The 24,833-nt window shown below is 40.3% G+C and overlaps 1 protein-coding gene across 1 annotated transcript; it reads right to left on the bottom strand.

Annotated features, from left to right (window-relative positions):
* Positions 1–3,067: 3,067 nt before the first annotated feature.
* Positions 3,068–24,784, bottom strand: dmap1 (DNA methyltransferase 1 associated protein 1). The gene is made up of 11 exons (XM_060932589.1): positions 24,633–24,784; positions 21,127–21,231; positions 20,681–20,772; positions 16,392–16,587; positions 16,110–16,268; positions 14,817–14,984; positions 14,255–14,440; positions 13,566–13,637; positions 7,920–7,992; positions 7,010–7,296; positions 3,068–4,613 (listed from the first exon to the last, which is right to left on the bottom strand). Exons 2-11 carry the CDS (start codon positions 21,223–21,225, stop codon positions 4,554–4,556), a joined length of 1,392 nt encoding a protein of 463 aa, XP_060788572.1. The 5' UTR covers positions 21,226–21,231; positions 24,633–24,784; the 3' UTR covers positions 3,068–4,553.
* Positions 24,785–24,833: the final 49 nt, after the last annotated feature.

Here is a 24,833-nt window from a genome sequence, read left to right as displayed (position 1 = left end):
AAATGTAGCTTTGAAGAATATACTTCTAACCCAGACACTGTTCCGCTATCTCTTTTATGGACGATATCTTTTTTCCACGACATATTCAGGGCTGTGAAATTGTAAATAAGAAATCCAAGGAAAAGGGGGGGTCTGGGGGGCACAGCCCCCAGCATAAGCCGGCCACCAAGCCATTTTAGGTGTTATATGGTGTATTCTGAGCATTTCCTGCAAGTAAAAAATTGATCTCAACAAGTACATATTTGACTAGTCTTGGTCTCCATTTTCATCTCATCTCATTATCTGTAGCCGCTTTATCCTTCTACAGGGTCGCAGGCAAGCTGGAGCCTATCCCAGCTGACTACGGGCGAAAGGCGGGGTACACCCTGGACAAGTCGCCAGGTCATCACAGGGCTGACACATAGACACAGACAACCATTCACACTCACATTCACACCTACGCTCAATTTAGAGTCACCAGTTAACCTAACCTGCATGTCTTTGGACTGTGGGGGAAACCGGAGCACCCGGAGGAAACCCACGCGGACACGGGGAGAACATGCAAACTCCGCACAGAAAGGCCCTCGCCGGCCACGGGGCTCGAACCCAGGACCTTCTTGCTGTGAGGCGACAGCGCTAACCACTACACCACCGTGCCGCCTGGTCTTCATTTTGCCATATAAAATACCTATCAACAGTTTTCTCTTTTAAAATGAAAGATCCATGTAAAATACCTTGAAATATCTAATAAGTGCCTATGTATTTTATCTCTTAATCAAAATAAAAGTAAAAAAAAATGTGTAAATAACAATTTAAAGAAATGTTAATAAAAGAAAACTTTGATGGGCCTTTCAAAATGACTTTGTGAAAAATCATGCTCAATATTTAAGTGAGAGATACCTGTTGTCTTCCAAATTACACTTAATTCTTGTATTATGTCCTGGCTTTTTCCAAGAATCTGTCACAATGTCTCTTGTCTACAGAGCAAAAGTAAAAAAAAAAACTAATGTTTCTTATCTAATATATTATTTTACATCTTTTACTTCTGGCTCCTTCTATTCCTCTTTGCATCACTCCCAGCTATTTCTTTCAATTCATCTTTCAGTAAGGCTATTAGTTATTAGTTCTATAGTATTTGCATTCCTCTATTAAAGCTATTTACAAAATGTTCATAGTCTGTCAAACAGCATCTAATGAAAGTCTTTTAATTTTCTTTTCTTTAACACCATCTCTTTCAGTTTTGCAAACTTGTTCTTTTTCATCTTTTCCTTCAGTCTGTCTGTGTGTTCTTTTCTAGCCCTCTTTGCATCTCTCTCAAACACCTCCTTAGCTTTCCTTTTTGATGGCATCTTAACTATGTCTGATCTTGCAGCTCAAAATATGTTCAAAACCCACCAAAATGCACTTGAAACCGCCCAATCTGGCAACACTGCTCCTGAGTCACAGTCAAGACGTGTTCCACGCTCAGCAGGCATAAAACTCCGCGAGTCCGGCTGAGCCGCCGGTGTCGTGCAAGGCGATTAAAACCTATGATTAAAACCGACTAGACCCCCAATGATTTTTAATGCAAAAATAGAGGTTTTGTGAAGATGATATTTTTCGCGACAGAATCCGCGGAAATTTCACAGCCCTGCATATTGAATTAAGTTCAACGCATTAGAAACAAAAGCACGAACGGAGTTAAAACACATTTTCTAGCAAATGGGCGCAGCCATATTGTTTTCTCGTTCTATCGCGTACAGTCTCGCGGTATTTACATCAATTTAACTTCCGAGTGTTCCCGAATGTCAACGAGAACAAACGAAGCTGACAAAAACATCGCTAAACAAGCAAACCAAATCAGAACGCATTCTGCTGGTCATTTTACTTAAACATATTTTTAACGGATATACAAGAGATTTAAAAAAAAAAAAAAAAACCACCACCACTTTGGCTAGAAAAATAGCGGAATTCCGCTAAATGGCAGACGTCTGGGATCCCTGACGCTACATGACTTACCGAGGCTGAGATCGAGTGGATACGTCGCTTCTAAATTGTTATAAACAACCTTAATGACTGCCAAGTGATTGGGTGTTAAAAAAAAAAAAAAGCCTGATTTTCCTTCTTTTTTTTGTGACATACTTTTGTTTTCATACACTGAGAAAAGCGATCTTTTTTAGACGGCAAGAATTGCATTGCTGTGACAACTGCCATTGTTTACTCGTATCTGTGTCAGTGCTGCGTGTGATTGAGTCAAGTGAGATTTACACTTCATAAAAGTCTGTCGATGGACGGATTTTGCTGCCAGAAAAAAAAAAAATCACAGTTACAGAAAATTACTGATTAGAATTTTAGAATTAGAAGTGTTTATTACATACACATTACAGCACAGTGAAGTTCCTTCTCTGTATTTAACCCTGCTGAAGGAGGGAGGGGGAGAGAGACAGAGAAACCGAGAAAGCGAGAGAGAGAGAAAAAGTGAGAAAGTGAGAGAATTTAAGAGAGAAGGCAAGAGAGACAGAAAGCGAGAGAAAGTGAGAAAAAGAGAGAGAAGGCAACAAAGCAAGAGACAGCAAAAGTGAGAGAGAAAAAGACAAAGCACAAGAAAAAGCAAGAGAGTGAGAGCAAGACAGAGTGAGAGAAGGTAAGAGAAAGCGAGAGAGACAAAGTGAGAGAGACAAAGTGAGAGACAGAGAAAGCGAGAAAAAGTGAGAGAGAAGGCAAGAGAAAGCGAGTGAAAGTGTGTGAGAGAGAGAGAGAGAGAGCGCAGTAGCACCTGGGGATTTTTTTTTTTTTTAATTAGAAGCCTTTAACCGACGGCTCCGTGTAACAAAAGTAAACGGCGTTTTCGTGATCCGGTTACATCACAGGCGGATATCCGGTTTCAGTGCAAACGGCCACGCCCAGGTCAGCCCATCTTTAACAATATCATAACTTTTAAAATGTATGAATTGTTAAAAAAGTTTTATTTTTAATTTAACCGTGTGGTGGGGCACATCAAGGCACTAACTGTGATTGGCACACGGCGTTTATTTCTCAGTTTTGTTTGACTTTAATGATGTTATAACAGCTATAAACAGTCATTCCCTCTCCATTCCCCCCCCCCCCCCCCATTCAAGTTAAAAAAGGCAAAACCTGCAGCTCATCACGTTATGAAGCACCTCGTCAGGGTCACAATAAAATGCGCTCACACGTTGTTCCTGTCCTCCCCCTCCCCGGAGACTCAGGTGCATGTGAGATCATGCGATTCTACATCTCTTATTGTAGTTTACAGTAAACACAGTGAAAATATCACTCTGTAGTTTTACGTAACGGATGTCTAAGCGCAAACGCTACGAAAACAAATCAAGATCGCAACTTTAATGATTGCGTTCTCAATCAAATCCATGGTTACATAAAGGGAAACCACGGAGCAGTACAGTGCAGGGCGGGGCAATACGACCAGAAATATTTATATTGTTATTATATTAAATATTACAGGCTATTAAAATACATATCTGATGTCTCAGAAACGTGAATGTGATTTGCTGAATCTTTAAAATTGTAAAACCAGACAATTTTGTACATTATTTCTTACTTTCCCTTTTTTCGTACACGTAAGAGAAAAGTATCAATCAACGCTCATCACGCAACACTGTTTCCTGGCAGGAGTGTGTTCAAAATGTCTTCATGATCAGATATTTACGCACCAGTAAATTATAACCACTCGTTACACTGTAGTTACGCTGATTATTACACATAATAAGGAGAATGGTTCAAGTTTGGTCCGATAAATTGCAGCTGCTAAATTTTTCGTAAGTTTGCCGTCACGAATAACACATTTAAATGAGAATCACAGCCAGGTAATGATTGAGAGCTGATTGGTGAAAAGGCCACGCCCCTCATAAAGTGTCTTTTTTTTTTTTTTTTTTTTTACACTTTATTAAACAGTTATCTGATGACAAACACCAAATTAACTCTGGTAAAACATGTGAGCATGTGAATGCTCGTTTGCGACAAAAGTGAAAATTGCACAGTACTTTAAAACAAACAAACACACCAAACACAATTAGACACAAAAACAGGAAAAAAAGGCGCAATTATTAAGCCAGTTGATCGGAGCTGCTCGGCAACTCGTAGAGAAACTTGAGCAGCCATTTTGTTTATCCCGTGTGATTCAGGAGACGGAGCGACATCCGAAACAAGAGAGTCAGAGGAGTACAAGTGTTAGAAAAGACCAGGAAATCACAGGAAGTTGCGTCACCAGTTACTGTACAGTATAATACCCAAACGCAGATGGGAGTATTATCATCATTATTATTAAAAGAACTTCTGATCCTGCTTCTTCCTTCCATTCTTCAGCGATTACGTCTCAGTTAGTTTCTAAAGCGAGTCTCGGTTTACCTGCGGTCTCCCAGAGGAACACGGTGAACATCAGGACGATGAGCGGTGGCGGAGGTGCTCACACAGAGAACAGTTCAGATATAAAACAAACTAATAAAAGAAAGCTGGAGGTCTGATGGATGCCCTATGCCTCCCGTCTCATCATCTCATCGCCATGAACGCTTGAGGACGTTCTCCAAGTCTGTGTGTCAGAGGTGAGAAAGTGAGCCGCGTCACGGTTTCTTCATCTTCTTCACGGAGGAGGAGCTGGAGGCCGACTCTCGGCGTTTACGCTGTGGAGCAGAGCGCAGAGTCAGATATCACACGATCTAAAATAAATCTCCTCCAACACAGTTTACAGTGAGATTTCAGGGAGACGGTGATAGTGTAGTTTAATCAATTACACTGTGTAATAAAGTAACAATTAATATGTAATAACGTGTTTATAAGTGTGTAATAACTTAATTGTGCACAATATTGCATACAAGTGTGTAATAATGCGTGTAACAGCATGTAATAAAGTAATAAATTAAACCAAAAAAATGTACAACACTCAGTGTAAGAAGCGTGAAGTGTGTAACAGTGTGTAATAAAGTGAGTAACGAGCCGTGTAACAGTATAAAATAACAGGATACTCTCGTGTAATGAATTGTGTAAGAATCCTGCGTAATACTCCCAGATGTAATAAACTGTAACAGCACGCAAAAACAGTGTAATAACTTACGTTGTAATGTGTAATAAAGTGTGTAATAACTTATGTAACAGAATATAAAAATTTAATAAATTGTCTAAGTTACAGCAATGTAATACATAATTTATAACGTACTGTAATACATGGTGTGTAATAACGGTGTAATAGTGTGTAATAACCTGACAGTGTGTAATAATTTAATAACGTGTGAAATATTGTGCAATAAATTACAGTAACATAATTCAGCATGTAATAACTAAAGGGTGGAGTGTTTAATAATATACCACCACCACGAGTGTAAGGAAATGAAAGTGTGTCACAGCAGAGTGGAGTTAGAGAGAAAGAAACAGAACGAACAAGGACTGAAAAATGAAGACACACATAAGAAAAAGACTGAAAAAAAGAAAGAAAGAAAGAAAGAAAGAAAGAAAGAAAGAAAGAAAGAAAGAAAAAGAAAAGAGGAGAACAGGAGCAACTAGGAAGAAAACGGAGGGAGAAAGAAAGAAAGAAAGAAAGAAAGAAAGAAAGAAAGAAAGAAAGAAAGAAAGAAAGAAAGAAAGAAAGAAGAGAAGTGATTGGGAAGAAAAAATGGAAGAAAGAAAGACAGAAAACAGAGAAAAAGATGAAAGAAAAAGAAAGGCAAAGACAGATGAACAAACAAGAAAGAAGAGATTGAGAAGAAAAAGGACAAAGAATGAAAGAAAAAGACTGAGAAGAAAGGAGAAGAGATTGGGAATAAAACATGGAGAAAAAGAAAGAAAGAAAGAAAGAAAGAAAGAAAGAAAGAAAGAAAGAAAGAAAGAAAGAGAATGAACAGAAACATAAGAAGAGATTGGGAAGAAAACATGGAGAAAGAAAGAGTGAAAGAAATGAAATGATAGTGAAGCTCCATATTAAGAGAACATGCTGAAGCACTGAGCTGGCGTTTGATCAGGGAACCCGATGGTGAGCGCAGGGCAACGTCCCTCATCAGCACGACCACCGGACGAGACTCGTATCTTTATTTCCAGAAGAGAGACGGGTTTTTAATCCAGCAATTCATTTGTTTTTTAAAAAAATAACATGGGATTATTTACTAACACATTTTACACTCATCGGGACGCCGCTTTTACACAGCACCTATACAGAACGTATAACTTAGAGCAGCGGTTCCCAAACTTTTTTGGCCGCGCACCCCCTTCTATACTCCAACCAGGTTGACGCACCCCCAGTTCCAAAAAACACACGCTTTCTTATAAAGGCAGCATCTTTAATCGTGCTAAAATAACAAACATCATTTGGCACACCTGCAGGAAACCACAAAAGTGAAAAAAAAGACCAAAGCTTTCTTACAAAGGCAGCACGTCATGCTCGAATGAGAACATCGAATCACATTAACATATTATGCGCTCTCGTATTTGAATTAGATAGAATTTGATTGAAATGTAACAGTTTTAAAAGGTTGCAACACGGTAAATGCGCAAATTCATTCCAAAGGGAGATCACATCGAGGCATGTCGTCTACCAGCCAGATACGGGGAAAATATATGATTTTCATCCGTGTTTAAAACACTAGCACACAACCCTGTCATTACAAGGTTATGAAAATGAATTGAGAATGAATTTAATTTGCAAGAGAAGAAGAAGAAGAGTAGAAGAGGAGTTAAAAATCGCCATTACATTTTTTTTTTTATCTTGCGCACCCCCTAGTGGCAGCTCGCGCACCCCCGGGGGTGCGCGCACCACACTTTGGGAAACCCTGACTTAGATTGTAACAGCGTGTAATAAAACGATAACGTGTGTAATAGTGCAGTGTGTGTAACTGTGCAATAAGATGGTGTGTGTGTGTGTACAGTAATAGCTGAAGGTTTCCTCTCATCACTGCACTCTTTCCTGTGGACTTCAACCCGTTTTTGTTGTTCTCTTGAATAAATCTATCCACTTCCTGTTTATTTTAAGATTCACAAAATAAAACCCATAGCATGTAGAAAGCCATATGCATTTTAATCGTGTGTGTACCGAGTTGGGTGTGAGCGGTGCTCCGACGACGTCGATGATCTGTTCTTTGGGTTCGGTTTTGATGTCGTCCACTCCAGCCCAGTTCTGAGAGTCGGGCCCGGCCGTGCCGTCGCTGTGGGGCGTACTGGCGCCCCCTGCTTTCAGCAGCGCATCGTAGCGGTGCTTCAGCATCTGCTGCTCGTACTCACAGTTACTGTGCGCCTGCTTCAGCTCGTACACCAGGACCAGGTCACTGCGCAGCTCGTTAAACATTGCCACGATCTCCTCGGTGGGCATGGGGTTCAGGTCTGCAACACACACACACACAGGAAAAAAATAATATAAAATTCACTTTACTATGCAAAATCTTTGGATTTATATTGAAGTATATCCAAATATATCACAGTTTCATGGTATCAATAAACCATTTAACCCCCCCCCCCCACACACACACACACACACAGCTGTGGGGAGAATTAAAAAGTTAAATTTATTATATTCCAGAGGATAGGAGGAAGTCTTTAAAATCCAGGATTAAAACCATCTGTGACTGTAATAAATCTATTCACGTTTAACATCCACACACTTTGTTTTACTGATATTTTGTTTTGAAAAATTTAAAAAGTGTTAAATAAAAAATATTGTTACAACAAAACTGTTCCTTTTCTTTCACAAGATTTCTGAGAATTTCTTCCATCATTATGAAAGCTGAGCCAAAAAATACAAATAAAATCTCACGAGCAGAACGGCATCGATCGGTGCTTAGCCCAAAATATCGTCTCTCTTCACACACCATTCCGAACAATAACCTCTATAAGATCAGTAGAGAGATAAATACAGAGGAGTCTCACTCATGAGGATCTGCTCTCATTTTAACTCCCTCACATTCCTAAAAAAACAGGAAATAATATCCAAACATCTGAACACTTACCCACTCCCTGCTCGGTGAGGATTTGCTCAATGGCTTTGATCTTCTTCTGTCCTACGGAGCTCGGTAACTTCATCTGGACACACAAACACATTACATTACAGGCGTTCAGCAGACGCTGTTATCCAGAGTGGCGTACAACACACCCATACCCCTTTTCCACCAAATCAGTTCCAGGGCTGGTTCGGTGCTGGTGCTGGTTCACAACTCGTTCAACTTGCGAGCCAGCTGAGAACCAGTTTGCTTTTCCATAGCTCGCGGTGCTAAGGGAAGCCACGTCATTACGTCGTTGTATATGTCAGTTACGTCACTGTATACGTCATTACGTCGCTACATTTGCATAAACCTTGGCGCGAATATCGAAGCAAAAACAACACGGAAGAAGCAGCAACAACAACAATAATAATAATGGATGACTTCGCGTTTGTACAGCTGCTGCTTCTCGTCGCTTAAAAATGGCGATCTTTCGCGGTCTTGTTATTGTTGTTGGTCTTAACAACTCCACCACCCCAGCTGACGTAAGCGGTTCTTTCCTCTGGCCCAGCAGAGAGTTGGTGCTAGCCTGGAACCGGTTTTTCTGGCCCCAGAGCCAGTTCTTTGTCAGTGGAAACAGAAAACCCGGTTCCAAACTAAGCACTGGCCCCGAACCAGCCCTGGAACTGCTTTGGTGGAAAAGGGGCACCAGAGCAGCCTGGGGAGCAGTGAGGGGGTTCAGTGCCCTATTCAAGGGCACTTCAGCCATTCCTGCTGGTTCAGGGAATCAAACCGGCAACCTTTCAGTCCCAAGCTGCTTCTCTAACCATTAGGCCATGGCTTTTACAGTCGTTACATCACGGCATAACAAGCGGACGAACTGATTCTTAAGCTTTGTGATGCATCGTACAAACAATGATTTTTTTCCATACTCCTCAATTTTAAAGTGTAATAAAATATAATATAAAATAAAATATACATGTGCATGCTCCTTGCTCCTTTTGGACTTTAAACTTATCCCCCACACACTGTACATGAAACCACACTAACCAGTCACATCAGAAGTAACTCAAATTTAATCTGAAGTTTATGATTTTTTATTTTTTAAAAGTAATGTTGTGCTTTAGTAAACTCACTACTCAGGTCCACGTACAAGGCAAACTTGTGAGATATATATTACACACACACACACACACAGCTACACTTAAATGTGACACATCGCTTAAAAAGACGGATTGAAGCGATATCGCAGATCTGAATTCCATGAGGTCGAGTGGAGGGGTCGTTATTTCGAAAGACTACACGACAGGGAGCAGCGAACTAAAAACGAGGTCATCGTTCACCCGTAATGCCCGCTTCATGGCGCGCGTGCACACACACACACACAGATCTAAAAGCACTCCACACAGAGCGAGGCGCCTCCATCAGTCTGGATGAGGAATATGCCGAGACCGAGAGCAGAGCAGCTCCAATTAATCAGATTACAGTCGGAGCGAGGGAGGAGCAAACAAGCTGCGAGTACGAGCCGCCGTCTCTCTCCCCGTTTAATCCATCGACCTCAGCGAGAACACACTGTGAGCGGGGTATACCACGGCTCGGCATTAACCCTTTAATCCACTCGTCCAGTCGGACAAGCAGAGAGGTTTTTCACTCGTCCTGACTGTAACCTTTTTATTCCGATGTATTTACGAGTTAAATGAAAGGAAAGTGATTAACAAAGTTTACCAAAAAGCAGATACAGTTATGATAATCATTATGCTTTAATTATTTATAATTGAACAACAATAAACAAAAACTACCCAAAGCCCCATTATGGGGTGTCTGTTGTTCGAACCCATTACCTGATCTACAGTTTTAAGAGTTTAACAGGATCGTCATCTTTTTCACTTTCTTTCGATGAAATGAAACCAAAAGTAAACGAGTTGGGCATGATCAGGGGGGCGGAATCACATTGTGAATGAAAACAAATTGCAAGTGAGTTTGGCACTGTCGTAAAATTCCCACGCAATATTTTACAATGTTTGTGATGATTAATGCGAATTTTACAAAAGAAAAATACAACAAAATGAAGATTCACCACAGATATTTATTTTATTCCGGTATTTGATCGCCATTTCTCCAATTTCGATGAAATCTAATAATCTATAATTAGATAGGATGCCGTGGTTATTTTTACACACACACACACACACACACACACACGCTGTACTCGGCTTCCCTGGAATTTCATAAACAATACCATGGCCGGATCACTAAGGGGATCGAACTGGTTTTGTTGGAACTTTGTGTAACTTGTGAATAATTTCTACAACCCCGATTCCAAAAAAGTTGGGACAAAGTACAAATTGTAAATAAAAACGGAATGCAATAATTTACAAATCTCAAAAACTGATATTGTATTCACAATAGAACATAGACGACATATCAAATGTCAAAAGTGAGACATTCTGAAATTTCATGACAAATATTGGCTCATTTGAAATTTCATGACAGCAACACATCTCAAAAAAGTTGGGACGGGGCAATAAGAGGCTGGAAAAGTTAAAGGTACAAAAAAGGAACAGCTGGAGGACCAAATTGCAACTCATTAGGTCAATTGGCAATAGGTCATTAACATGACTGGGTATAAAAAGAGCATCTTGGAGTGGCAGCGGCTCTCAGAAGTAAAGATGGGAAGAGGATCACCAATCCCCCTAATTCTGCACCGACAAATAGTGGAGCAATATCAGAAAGGAGTTCGACAGTGTAAAATTGCAAAGAGTTTGAACATATCATCATCTACAGTGCATAATATCATCAAAAGATTCAGAGAATCTGGAAGAATCTCTGTGCGTAAGGGTCAAGGCCGGAAAACCATACTGGGTGCCCGTGATCTTCGGGCCCTTAGACGGCACTGCATCACATACAGGCATGCTTCTGTATTGGAAATCACAAAATGGGCTCAGGAATATTTCCAGAGAACATTATCTGTGAACACAATTCACCGTGCCATCTGCCGTTGCCAGCTAAAACTCTATAGTTCAAAGAAGAAGCCGTATCTAAACATGATCCAGAAGCGCAGACGTCTTCTCTGGGCCAAGGCTCATTTAAAATGGACTGTGGCAAAGTGGAAAACTGTTCTGTGGTCAGACGAATCAAAATTTGAAGTTCTTTATGGAAATCAGGGACGCCATGTCATTCGGACTAAAGAGGAGAAGGACGACCCGAGTTGTTATCAGCGCTCAGTTCAGAAGCCTGCATCTCTGATGGTATGGGGTTGCATTAGTGCATGTGGCATGGGCAGCTTACACATCTGGAAAGACACCATCAATGCTGAAAGGTATATCCAGGTTCTAGAGCAACATATGCTCCCATCCAGACGACGTCTCTTTCAGGGAAGACCTTGCATTTTCCAACATGACAATGCCAAACCACATACTGCATCAATTACAGCATCATGGCTGCGTAGAAGAAGGGTCCGGGTACTGAACTGGCCAGCCTGCAGTCCAGATCTTTCACCCATAGAAAACATTTGGCGCATCATAAAACGGAAGATACGACAAAAAAGACCTAAGACAGTTGAGCGACTAGAATCCTACATTAGACAAGAATGGGTTAACATTCCTCTCCCTAAACTTGAGCAACTTGTCTCCTCAGTCCCCAGACGTTTACAGACTGTTGTAAAGAGAAAAGGGGATGTCTCACAGTGGGAAACATGGCCTTGTCCCAACTTTTTTGAGATGTGTTGTTGTCATGAAATTTAAAATCACCTAATTTTTCTCTTTAAATGATACATTTTCTCAGTTTAAACATTTGATATGTCATCTATGTTCTATTCTGAATAAAATATGGAATTTTGAAACTTCCACATCATTGCATTCCGTTTTTATTTACAATTTGTACTCTGTCCCAACTTTTTTGGAATCGGGGTTGTATAAAAATGGTGACAGGCAGATGTGGATTTGACCAAACGTTTGGTTGTCCTGGACAGTCGGACTATCATTAATGTTGAACCCTGCATTGGGTTTAACACCAGCGTCGTGCTACAGCTGGACCAGAGAAAGTCTATAATATCAACACTGTGATCAGTTATGTCATAATATGCTTTAATGACACATCACGGAGATCATGATATCTTTTTATAGACTTTTTTTTTCTGTTTTAGAAATTGCACTTCATTATAAACTCTCTCGAAGCAGCTGACTGGAAGATCCACCCCGACACTCCCGCCCCCCACCACCACCGCACACATTCACTGTTTTCAAAAACTGTTATAATATTTTTGAATATACAGAATAAAAACGTAGACGATATAAATCAGAGAACTATGTTTAAATATTGTGACGTGATACTTTCGCCATATCTATCGCCCGCCCCATGTTGAGCTGCTTTAAAAAAAAATAAAAGAATCACCAATTTAAAAGGCAGTTGTTTGTGATGATTTGCGCTGCTGGATTGTTGTAGGTGTTTGTGGGCGTCGTCTGAGTTTTGGTAAACGGATTTCTCTACTGCTGTATTTTAAGATGTTCAGAACTTTATCCTGGGTTTGTTCTGATCGCTCCTGGGGCTTCATGATCCTGTGTGTTAGTTCACCGGCCACTTTATTAGGAACACCCCTACATCTGTTTGATGCAGTTCTCTAATCAGCCAAACCCTTGACAGCAGCACGATGCATAAAATCAAAATCATGCAGATCCAAATCAAGAGCTTCAGTTAATGTTCAAACATCTCATTATCTGTAGCTGCTTTATCCTGTTCTACAGGGTCGCAGGCGAGCTGGATCCTATCCCAGCTGACTACGGGCGAAAGGCGGGGTACACCCTGGACAAGTCGCCAGGTCATCACAGGGCTGACACATAGACACAGACAACCATTCACACTCACATTCACACCTACGCTCAATTTAGAGTCACCAGTTAACCTAACCTGCATGTCTTTGGACTGTGGGGGAAACCGGAGCACCCGGAGGAAACCCACGCGGACACGGGGAGAACATGCAAACTCCGCACAGAAAGGCCCTCGCCGGCCACGGGGCTCGAACCCGGACCTTCTTGCTGTGAGGCGACAGCGCTAACCACTACACCATCGTGCCGCCCCTGTTCAAACATCAGAATGGGAAAAATTGTGATCTCAAAGTGTGACTCTCTCACTGTGGTCTGGGTGTTGGTTTGATCCAGATGGACTGGTTTGAGTGTTTCAGAAGCTGCTGATCTCCTGGGGTTTTCACACACAACAGTCTCTAGAGTTTACACAGAATGGTGCAGAAAACAAAAAACACTGAGTGAGTGAGCGACAGTTCTGTGGGTGGAAACAAACGCCTTGTTGATAAGAGAGGGTCAGAGGGGAATGGACAGATTGGTTCGAGCTTTTCTTTTTTGCCAGGAAGGATATAGTAACTCATATAATCACTCTTTACAACCGTAGTGAGCAGAAAAGCATCTCAGCATGCAACAGAAAACAGAAGAACACATCGGGTTCCACTCCTGCAGCCAAGAACAGGGAGCTTAGAACCAACAACACGTTCCTATTAAAGTGGCCGATTTCGTACTTATGCAAGGCACTGAGATTTGAAAGAAACAACACTAGTGCAGTCAGATATGTGAGAGTACAGTCTGTTAAGTGTTTGTTTTATTTTTTCTGTCCCATTAAGTGTGTGTGTGTGTGTATATACACAGAAGTAAAGTGAAGTGCACTCACCCTCTGGCTTCGCAGCGACACTCCAGCTGATTTGAAGTCGGGGAATTTGATTCCTGCTGTTTCAGGAACAGCCTGAAAGAAGCCGTGAAATTTTATTCATTCATTTAGGAATTTTTTTTAATAACATCAGAAAGTTGTCGATGGCAATTTAAGAAATATTTGTGGGTTCTCTTGAAAGAGCAGTTTCTCTTTAAAACGTTCCACCATCGTTGTGATTGTTGTCATGAACAGAATCTCCAATCAAAAAGAAAATCACATTATATTCAAAAGTATTTACTGATCGTGAAATCTGAGACGCAAAACATTATTTCAGGAGGTTTGAAGTTGATGCGAGGTGTTTTTAGAGTACACTCGCCAACTAACAGGAAAACCGGTTAGCGTTAATGCTTAACAGGCTACAACAGCACACAAGACACAATGCTAGTTTGGTTAGAGGAGCTCGGAGGATCATTTAAAAAAAAAAAAAGAGGAGGAGGTTGTGAGTTTACCTTAGTTTGATACCATCTGGTATACATGCTTTGAATTTAAACCAGAAATAGGCGTGGCTGAAATTAGAGGAATTTTCTTCTGCCGCTTTTTTTATCATTCTAAATAACGTACGTGAATTTGAATTCAGCTCTGTATAACAGATATAATGCAACGACTCATGGTCACGTGCAGGTTGTTTCTCATCCTCTGCGACTCTTTACCGGTTTCTCCGCCTCTCGTTTCTGCGGCGGTTTCTTCTTCGTGGCCTTGCGGTCGCCCCGGCGCATCTCCGTGGTGCTGTCGGCCGCTGTGATCAGCTTCTGCAAGTCCTGCGTTTTCTTCTCCCTCTCCTTCTTCCGCGTCTCGATCTTCCTCAGCTCCTGGATCAGGTACTCTTCCTCTGCCACCTGCAGCGAGAGCGTGAGAATTAAAGAGATTTCTCACAAACAAGAAAAAAGAGAAAATACCGGGGAGGGGAAGAATGATTTTGTGACACTGAATACTCAAATTTAGTAGCAAATTTATTAAAATATAAACGTGTATTTCTGTACAAGTCCGTGGGAACTGATCTGATGCACAGCGTTTCCACTGTTCATGATTATTTGCATACACTGCCCCCTAGAGGACAAACAGCATTAAAATAATCCTCAAATTTCTCCAGAGTCTAATCCAAACCCCCCTCCTTCCCCTCTCTCTGGCTCGCTGTCTGTTCCTATCACTCTCTCTCGCCATCTGTCTCACTCTCTCTGCCCCATCTCACTCTCTCTCCCCATCCCCCATCACCTGTTCAGGTGTGCGGTTGAACAGTCTCTCCAGCTGGTCTTTCCTGCGTCTCTCGTGTCCTGCGTCGAAGATGTAGACTTTAGGTTCGGTGCCAGTCGGAGCTCGGGCCTTCGTCAGCTTCCCACAGATGTTGTAATAACGTTCTTTCAGATCCTCCACAGAACGTTTCTGGGAAAACAGTGAAGTCATTAACCACAAACACATCAAACAGTTCGGAACAAACAGAAATTCAATACACATTACTGTTAACAAAAGGACGTGGTTCAGGTTTAACAAAATTAATTTTTTATTCTTCAGTCACAGTCCTGCTACTAAATAATAAAATAACTGCCTTGTGCTAGAGGTGATAATTAAAAGCTTTTTTCCCCACATAACACTTAAGAGTTTTTCAAAGAAAATAAAAGCGAGTTTTAAAAAAAATCATCATCATCATCATCATCATCATCAGAGAAGGAGCAGAAAAATAGATAAAATAAAAATGTAATAAAAATTCTGGAAAAAAACTGCATAAATCAGGGAACTGTAGCTCATGTTAAAAACATTTTTTAAAGTTTAATTTGTATTAAAGAAGAAAAAGAAAATAAAAATGTAACCAAAATAATAAATAATGAAAAAAAAATATTGTAATAGCAAAAACAAACCAAATAAATAAAATAAAATCTGGATAAAGAATGAAATATGGAATTGTAGCTCAGAAAAAGATCTCTGTATTTAAAGATTTTTTTTTACTTTAAATTTCTATTAAAGCAGAAAATAGAGAAAATAAATAATAGAATGCTTAACCATAAATAAGAAATTAAAAACAACATTGTTTTAAAAAAATAATTCTAAAAAATATAAAATAAAAAAATTAAGTAGCAATAATAAACTGGATAAAGCAGATATTAAATATTTAATACAAATAAGAATAAAATCAACCCTTAAATTATTTCTTGTGTTTCACTGACTAGAATAAATAAGGAATGTAGTGATGCATTAAAAAAATCAATAAACAAATAAATAAAAGGTCAAATGATTTGTTTTTTCCATAAAGTATGAAAAATTTATTATACAAATTAACTCTACAAAAATTCTCTACTCTGCATATTTTTAAAGAATCTCTGAATATATATAATTATGCAAGTTTGAAATGTAATTCCAAACCCCAGGAGTCACATGACCTCAAGGTATCAGTATGTTGTGTTTCCATGGTAACAGTTGTGTGTGAGATTGATTATGAAGTCATGTGTGTGAACGGGATGTAATGTATGACAGATGATGTGTGCATGATGTAAAGGAAGAGGGCGTGGTTACTCTGTACTGCTGGTGGTCGTAGCGGTCGTGGATGACGATGAAGCGCAGGTCGAAGCGTTTACACAGATCGAACAGGTGATCCGTCTCCGCCTTCGTCCAGCCGTCGTCGTGCAGGTACATCTGGTACTCCTGCTCCGAGTACACAGGGACCTGCACCGTCTGACCAACACACACACCTTCAGACTTTACACATCAGGACCTTGAGATCCCATCACACCTTTTAACCAGATGAATGTTAACATCACCCACACCTCAGCTCCACGTGTCCATTCTCTCCCTCACCTTATTAAAGCGGGCGAAGGGGTAGTCCTTGCCCTCCTCCACCGCTCGTCTCCAGTGGTGGAAGATGGCTCCGTCTTTCCGAGCCGGGTTGGTGAAGGGCATCCACTTCCACGGACGAACCTTCTTACAGCCCAGCTTGGCCTTCACCGTGCGGTAGCCCTGAGTGGTGTCGCTGGGTAACAGAGGGGGAGCGTCCCTGTACACACACGGGAAAATTCTAATTAAAATCAACAATATGATAAGATGAAGAATTCACTTAAAATAAACTGAAATTCAGGGAAAATAATGATGAAAATAATAATAAAAAAAAAACATTGTAAAAGACATTAAAAAAAAAAAATCAGCAAATCATGTGATTGGATAACAAAAAATGTATACATTTATTCATTTATTTTTACTTAGATAACATGTACACAGTTTGTTTACTGACATACACTTTGTATAAAGGATAATTTCCATTTATTTTTATAAAGAAATTTTCCAGATCTCCTTGAGCTCTTTTTGTACTGTTTTAACTGCTACTGGAATATAACTCATGTCTCTATCTATCAAGCGCACCTGTGTTTTTAATTCTGATTTATTTTAATGTATTAATGGATTCTGCTTTAATAACTGCTGCTCTGAACTGTATTCATTTACAAATAATGAAAAAATCACAATGAAAACTATAGAGATGGTCGGAGTTCACTGGACTACCACTAGGTGGCGGTGGTGCAGCATCAGCCCCAGAACCCCATCCTCGCTTTAAACGCCCGGTCACACAGCACTCCGCGTCTATATCACGTACAAAAAGATACAAAAATCTGGTGGACGTGGTCGTAAGTGGTAATTTTTGGTCAGTTTTGGCTTTGCCGTGCTTTGTACGGGGTATGGCCGTCGGCGGCTGTTTCACTGCTGCAGCACTGCCTAAGCACAGCTAACCAAGTCCAGCCACGTGTAAGGCTAAAAATAGGTTCGCACGTGTTCGAACGCAGGGAAAAAAGCGACAAGTTACCACGGATAACCGCGGCCTCATCGCGTCTGTAGCACTGCCGATCACGTGTTGAGCGCGGACGTTAAACGGGCACTCCACTGCCATAGCACTGCCAAATCACGGGTAACCGCAGCTCAGCGTCGTTGGAAGAGCGGCTTGCTGCGCATATAAATTTGTAGTCAGAAGACACGACTGCTAGGAGGATAACACTGAAGAAGCCTTTATAGTTGAAGTAGTCGGACCCAGTATTGGCAGGAGCTTTACACACAATATGCTTCCCATCTATAGCCCCAACGACATGTGGAAAATTCCATCTGTGGTACCAATCATCAGACTCGTGGACGATGACCTCACAGACTTCACGCACCAATAGACTTATGGTGTTGTGGGGGACCCTCCAGGCATATTCCATCTCACGGTACTTGGAGCCAGAAGCAAGGTGCCTCAGGGTGATAGCAATCTTCAGGCCTGGTTCAAGGGGTGCTCTCCAGTTGGTGGTCTCCTTGGTAAGGGCTGTTGTCAGTCTCTGCACAATTTCATCGTACATCGCAGGAGGCATCCTCATAAAGTTCTGAAAGGCTCTTGGATCTTCGTTACGCAGCTCGACCATGAGACGGTCGTAAAGCCCAAGCTGAGGTCTCCTCGCAATCCAGTCACGCACCCAGATGTTCCGTACCACCCTCCTCCTCCTTCTTCTTCTTCTCTCAGCAAGGATATGTTGAGCCCGTATCAGTTGGTTCTGTTGGTGCTGGAGCATTAAGATGAGGACATCACAGCGTTGAGGGTTCATGTTCACCCCTTGACATCTAGACCGCAAGTGCCGAGGTCTCAGAAAATTACGGTATTTATACATGCCGCAAATCAGAAGTGATGCAGAAGTGATTAGACAGTGATCAATCGAATTTAGAACTTGTTTGAGACGTCGTTTAACGGGCTTAGACAGTGCTATGTACGCGGAAAAATCCATTTCTCAGTGATAAGCCACTAAACACACGCTATATCCCGTGATACCAACGCGTAACACCCGTCCGATGACCGTGCTGATAGACCGCCAAACTTTCGCGTCTTACCACGTCTCCCCAAGTTTTAATAACGGCCGGGACACTGATTATCACGTGTTTTTCACGTGTGTTGCACGTCTTTACCACGTGTGCCAGCCGTGGTTGTCCACGGTCTAAAGTTTTGAGCAGTCCAAAACTTTTTGCCGCGTCCGACGCCGTTCCGATTTTCCCCTGCGTCCTGTCACGTCTGTAACACGTCTTAACTTTGGCATCAACACGAACAACATCGTCTGCTTCACGGGAGAGCACTTTTTGACGGGTTTTGGCCGTGATAAAGCCGTAAAGCGCTGCGTGACCGGGCCTTAATCTTTTACTCTACAGTGTTTGATTTTTCAGTGTAATAAAAACACAGACTCTGCAAAATGAGTCCCAAAAATGTTGAAAAATTTGGTGCAAGTCACTGAAGGGGAAAAAAAAAACTAGATGGAGAAAAGCACAAATATAAAAAGGGTTAATTATTGTTCATACTAATTATTATTAACATAAATATGCAGGTGATTATAGGAAGTCGTGTGCTCTGATTGGTCGAGAGATTCAGACTATTCCTCGATAATCACCTCGAGCGACTCAGCCAAATGGCTCCAATCACTTCATCACTAAGTGAAGAAGAATTACAAATAATGAAAGAAAACGCTGTTCCTAAACGCACTAAACACGATCTGAAGTTTGGTCTAAAACTATTCAAAGGGACGGTGGAGTTGTGATTAATTTTATCGATTCCAAAACAAAGGATTTTACGCGACTCGGTGTAAATCAGTGACAAGTCTGCGCCGCAAAGTTTTTACATTTACATGAAGATTTTTTAGACTGAAAAAAAAATATTTTTAATAAATGATTTTTTTAAATAAAATCACCTGTGTATTTATACTAAATTATCCGTTTCAGGCCCAGTGAATATCGGGGAATAATAACCTCGACTTCGACCTCGTCTCAGTTATTATACACCGTAATTCACTTCACCTTCAGTGAATAATTGGTTGTTAAATATTACTCTGGTGATTTTGGAACACTGTAGTGGCATTTACCAGATTTTCAATTAAAAAAAGAACAAAAGAAAGAAAAGAAAGAAAGAATAGTGAAAATGGAAGAAAAATAAGATAAAGAAAAAAGGAGGAAAAATCCTGAAAAGAAAAAAAATAAATAAGAATCAGAAATGAAGTAAAACATAACAGATGATGAAAAAAGAAAAAAGGGCAGAAAATTATGAAGATGATGAAAAAGCATTATTATTACAGATTTGATTAGTGTTCTTTTAGTGTTTTTGGAGTATTTTTGGTTTATTTTGAAAGACAGGGTACCCCCAGGATTGTTAAACCAAAATTTAAGACTTTTTTAATGCCATTTCAAGTGAAATTTAATACCTTTGTCGCACTCATTAGGGAAGAATAAATCATACTGAGCACCAGATTAAACCTCAAATAATTACTATTTACGAGTGTTTGAAATAACAAAATTACATTTATTAAAATAATCAATCAGAATTCATTCTACTCACACCCCCTGGACACCATGCAGAGGAGAGCACCCCCATGCAAGTCCAGACAATCACCCCTCATACACGCACACACACACACGCCAGAGAAGCATTCTCACACACGCCAGAGAAGCATGTTTACCACTTTTCATGTGAGAATCCAGAGCTGTAAGCCCCATTGTCCCTAGTTGAAAGGTTTTTTTTACACAAAGTGCATAATGCCTCACGGTCATTATTTGGAACCCCCTTAACCCAGGCGTATTTAGGGTCGAGCGGCCACTTCGGGTTGAATCTGCACTTCCCCATGCTCTCTCCCCCTCACCCTCTCTGCTCTATGCGCCTGCTGCTCTCGTTTCGTGTGAACCCTTTACAGCGCGACGTGAATTTCCCGCTGTTTGCGTGTGAACGCCAGGGCAGCGCAAAACATTTTAGATTTTGCTTCATTTTCATCACAGAGAATTTAATCTAGGTTACGCAACGATGTTAGACTCTCTTTGGAAAATTAAGACCTCCGTGGAAAAAATTAAGACTTTCAAGATGAAATTTAATACTTTTAAGGCCTTAATTCTGGAAAATGAAATTCAATACTTTTTTAATACTTTTAAGACTCCGCGGGTACCCTGAAAGAGAGAAAGAAAGAAAACAAAAACGAAGCAGAAAAGAAGGCATAAAGAATGAAAGAGTGAAAAAGAAAGAGGAGATGAGTAAGGAATAAGAAGTGATTGTGTGTGTGTGTGTGTGTGTGTGTGTGTGTGTGTCGCAGTGCTGAACACGTCAGTACTTTTTATCGGAGTAGAGCAGAGCGTAGACCTCTCTGTGCATTCCCTCCGGCCTCTTAAACGTCAGAGTCTCCGTGCTCTTCTTCACCTTTTTCTAAACATGAGGAGCCAAAAGAAAAACACAACACCAACGCAATCAGATCACACGAACATCAGCTTTACCTCACAACACACACACTATACTGCTGAGGAGGGAGGGAGAGAGAGAGAGAGAGAGAGAGAGAGAGAGAGAGAGAGAGAGAGAGAGAGAGAGAGAAAGAAAGAAAGAAAGAAAGAAAGAAAGAAAGAAAGAAAGAAAGAAAGAAAGAAAGAAAGAAAGAAAGAAAGGGACCAAACTAAGAAATGAAGTGGAGGTGAATGGGTGAAAGTGCGGAAAGAAGAAGGAGGTGGTGTGTGTGTGTGTGTGTGTGTGTGTGTGTGTGTGTGTGTGTGTGTGTGTGTGTAAAACCTTGTCAGAATTGATGATGTCCTTCTTGCTGATTGGTCCTGTATCTGTCTCTCCTCCTGCCAGCTCCAGGATGTCTCTCACATCAGCTCCCGTCGCCATGATCCCCTACACACACACACGTTTTTAGTTTTTAATTAAAAAAAAAAAAAGTTATTCCAATCAGGCCAAGAAAAAATAATTGTTTGTTTCCGGTTACCCGACCGACCGTTTAAAAAATGCCCCGACCCTAGACTTTTTTGTTAGATGTTTAAAAAAAAATGTATTTTCGCCGACCAACAATAAATTTTGAAAAAAAAAAAAATCTGCATTACGATTTGCATAATATTGTCGATCTGACAAGTGTCTAATTCTAAAACGCATATATCGGACAAGAAACACTCATTGATTTCTCACAGCCTCAATCTGACGTCATGACCTCTTTCCGGGAAACTCCGGCTTGTGTTGTACACAACGCTAGGCATCATGGCGGCCAACGAAGTGTTCTCGATTACCGTGATCGGTTGCGACCACACGGAAGATTGTAAGACAATAAGTTCATTTTATAAGTTTTCAACTGTAAAAGAACTCTACGAACATTATCATCCTCCGCTGGACGAGTCATGCAAACAGTATACACACAGCGCCCTGGCTAACGGCGGTATCGATATCACGATGTTCTCTGTATTCATATTAAACATACAAGTTCACAACATATTGTTCCTAATAAAGTTAAGGTTCAACATTTGTAGTTGTTATGTTTATAGTTCCTTTAAGCGTCCGAGCACTCCATATTTTATCCATGGGCTCCGAATCCTGCATTCCACAAGCTTCACTGGTTTTCTTAGGCCTGGTTCTGGATGGTTGAGTCACAGAATGACACTTCCCCACTATGTGCCACTGTTTGTCCCACACCTAAAATTTATTAAAAAAAAAAAAAACTACCTACCCGGTATTTTGTGTGATAAAAAAAATAAAATAAAAAGACCTACCTACCTACTCTATTTTTTTTCAAGATGTAATAGGAAACAAACAATTATTTTTTCTTGGCCTCATCAAACCATACGCCTCTCCACATAATACCCTCTCTTTATCCATTTGTTGCTTAGCAACCAAATCTCACTGTTAAAAGACTGTTCCGTTTTTTGAGAAGAATTTTTTTTGTGATTAATTTTAAAAAAAAATTTATTCTTTATTAAAAGGCTGGTGTATTGTATTTTGGTCACTGATGAAGATGATTAAAAATATAGTACACAAACCAGAACATAATAAAATATATATGTAAGAAGAACAATTTTTTAAAATTATAATAATAACAGAAATAATAATAATAATTATTATTATAGCGCTATGTCACCTCACAGTTCCTAATTTTATATTTTGTAAAAATGTATAAAACCACTTTACGGAAAACCGACACAAAAACGTAAATATAAACTTTAAAAACACAAGTCACCATAAAGAATTATAGAAAAATATAAAAATAATGCAATGAAAAAACAAAAAATGCAAATGCAGTGCAGTTTAATAGCATAATAGAACCTATCCATACTACTACACTACTCTACTACATACAACCCCGATTCCAAAAAAGTTGGGACAAAGTACAAATTGTAAATAAAAACAGAATGCAATGATGTGGACGTTTCAAAATTCCATATTTTATTCAGAATAGAACATAGATGACAAATCAAAATGTTTAAACTGGGAAAATGTATCATTTAAAGAGAAAAATTAGGTGATTTTAAATTTCATGACAACAACACATCTCAAAAAAGTTGGGACAAGGCCATGTTTCCCACTGTGAGACATCCCCTTTTCTCTTTACAACAGTCTGTAAACGTCTGGGGACTGAGGAGACAAGTTGCTCAAGTTTAGGGATAGGAATGTTAACCCATTCTTGTCTAATGTAGGATTCTAGTTGCTCAACTGTCTTAGGTCTTTTTTGTCGTATCTTCCGTTTTATGATGCGCCAAATGTTTTCTATGGGTGAAAGATCTGGACTGCAGGCTGGCCAGTTCAGTACCCGGACCCTTCTTCTACGCAGCCATGATGCTGTAATTGATGCAGTATGTGGTTTGGCATTGTCATGTTGGAAAATGCAAGGTCTTCCCTGAAAGAGACGTCGTCTGGATGGGAGCATATGTTGCTCTAGAACCTGGATATACCTTTCAGCATTGATGGTGTCTTTCCAGATGTGTAAGCTGCCCATGCCACACGCACTAATGCAACCCCATACCATCAGAGATGCAGGCTTCTGAACTGAGCGCTGATAACAACTCGGGTCGTCCTTCTCCTCTTTAGTCCGAATGACACGGCGTCCCTGATTTCCATAAAGAACTTCACATTTTGATTCGTCTGACCACAGAACAGTTTTCCACTTTGCCACAGTCCATTTTAAATGAGCCTTGGCCCAGAGAAGACGTCTGCGCTTCTGGATCGTGTTTAGATACGGCTTCTTCTTTGAACTATAGAGTTTTAGCTGGCAACGGCGGATGGCACGGTGAATTGTGTTCACAGATAATGTTCTCTGGAAATATTCCTGAGCCCACTTTGTGATTTCCAATACAGAAGCATGCCTGTATGTGATGCAGTGCCGTCTAAGGGCCCGAAGATCACGGGCACCCAGTATGGTTTTCTGGCCTTGACCCTTACGCACAGAGATTCTTCCAGATTCTCTGAATCTTTTGATGATATTATGCACTGTAGATGATGATATGTTCAAACTCTTTGCAATTTTACACTGTCGAACTCCTTTCTGATATTGCTCCACTATTTGTCGGTGCAGAATTAGGGGGATTGGTGATCCTCTTCCCATCTTTACTTCTGAGAGCCGCTGCCACTCCAAGATGCTCTTTTTATACCCAGTCATGTTAATGACCTATTGCCAATTGACCTAATGAGTTGCAATTTGGTCCTCCAGCTGTTCCTTTTTTGTACCTTTAACTTTTCCAGCCTCTTATTGCCCCTGTCCCAACTTTTTTGAGATGTGTTGCTGTCATGAAATTTCAAATGAGCCAATATTTGGCATGAAATTTCAAAATGTCTCACTTTCGACATTTGATATGTTGTCTATGTTCTATTGTGAATACAATCAGTTTTTGAGATTTGTAAATTATTGCATTCCGTTTTTATTTACAATTTGTACTTTGTCCCAACTTTTTTGGAATCGGGGATGTAGTACGCTGCGTACTGTAACCATAGCAACTAACCCTGCGCACTCTTTAGTACAGTAGTATGAATTTGTCCGTCGGAATAAAAGTAACGTCTCGTTCTTTTTAAATAAACGGAGCCGCGTTTTATAAATTCCCGCTTGGGTGTGAATAAAACATTTTATAACATCTAGTTAATAATATGAAATTTTAAATTAATTACATTTAATATTAACGTAGCTGACCAATAAAAATCAGTGCGAGCCAGCTAGCTAGCTTAGCTCACGTGCTAATCAGCAGGAAATGCTAATGCTAATTTGTGTTCTTCAAACTGAAGATATTTTAAATATATAAATAGGGACAATTCATGACACTTACCTGTACACTGTTACTTCCCAACAGCCAATCTGTTAATAATGTTTATTATTATTATTCTTTCTTACGCTCGTTTTTGTTATATACAATGCTAACAAGCTAACTCAAGCAGTGTAGTGATGTGACGCTACATCCTCAAACACATCCTGCATCCTAAGGACCTTTTGGCAGCTCTTGCATTCGCCTGATTGAAAATCGTAAGAA

Source organism: Neoarius graeffei, chromosome 10, assembly GCF_027579695.1.
Source record: "Neoarius graeffei isolate fNeoGra1 chromosome 10, fNeoGra1.pri, whole genome shotgun sequence".
Taxonomy (NCBI): domain Eukaryota; kingdom Metazoa; phylum Chordata; class Actinopteri; order Siluriformes; family Ariidae; genus Neoarius; species Neoarius graeffei.
Note: the sequence above shows the minus strand (reverse complement) of the source record. Positions and strands in the feature narration are given on the sequence as shown.

Coding starts and splice junctions, on each gene's coding strand:
- dmap1 (XM_060932589.1), bottom strand. CDS start 21,225: ATGGCGACGGGAGCTGATGTGAGAGACATCCTGGAGCTGGCAGGAGGA. Junction 14,985..16,109: donor ACGACCACCAGCAGTACAGA/GTAACCACGCCC, acceptor CTGTTTTCCCAG/AAACGTTCTGTGGAGGATCT. Junction 4,614..7,009: donor CACCGCTCACACCCAACTCG/GTACACACACGA, acceptor TCTGCTCCACAG/CGTAAACGCCGAGAGTCGGC.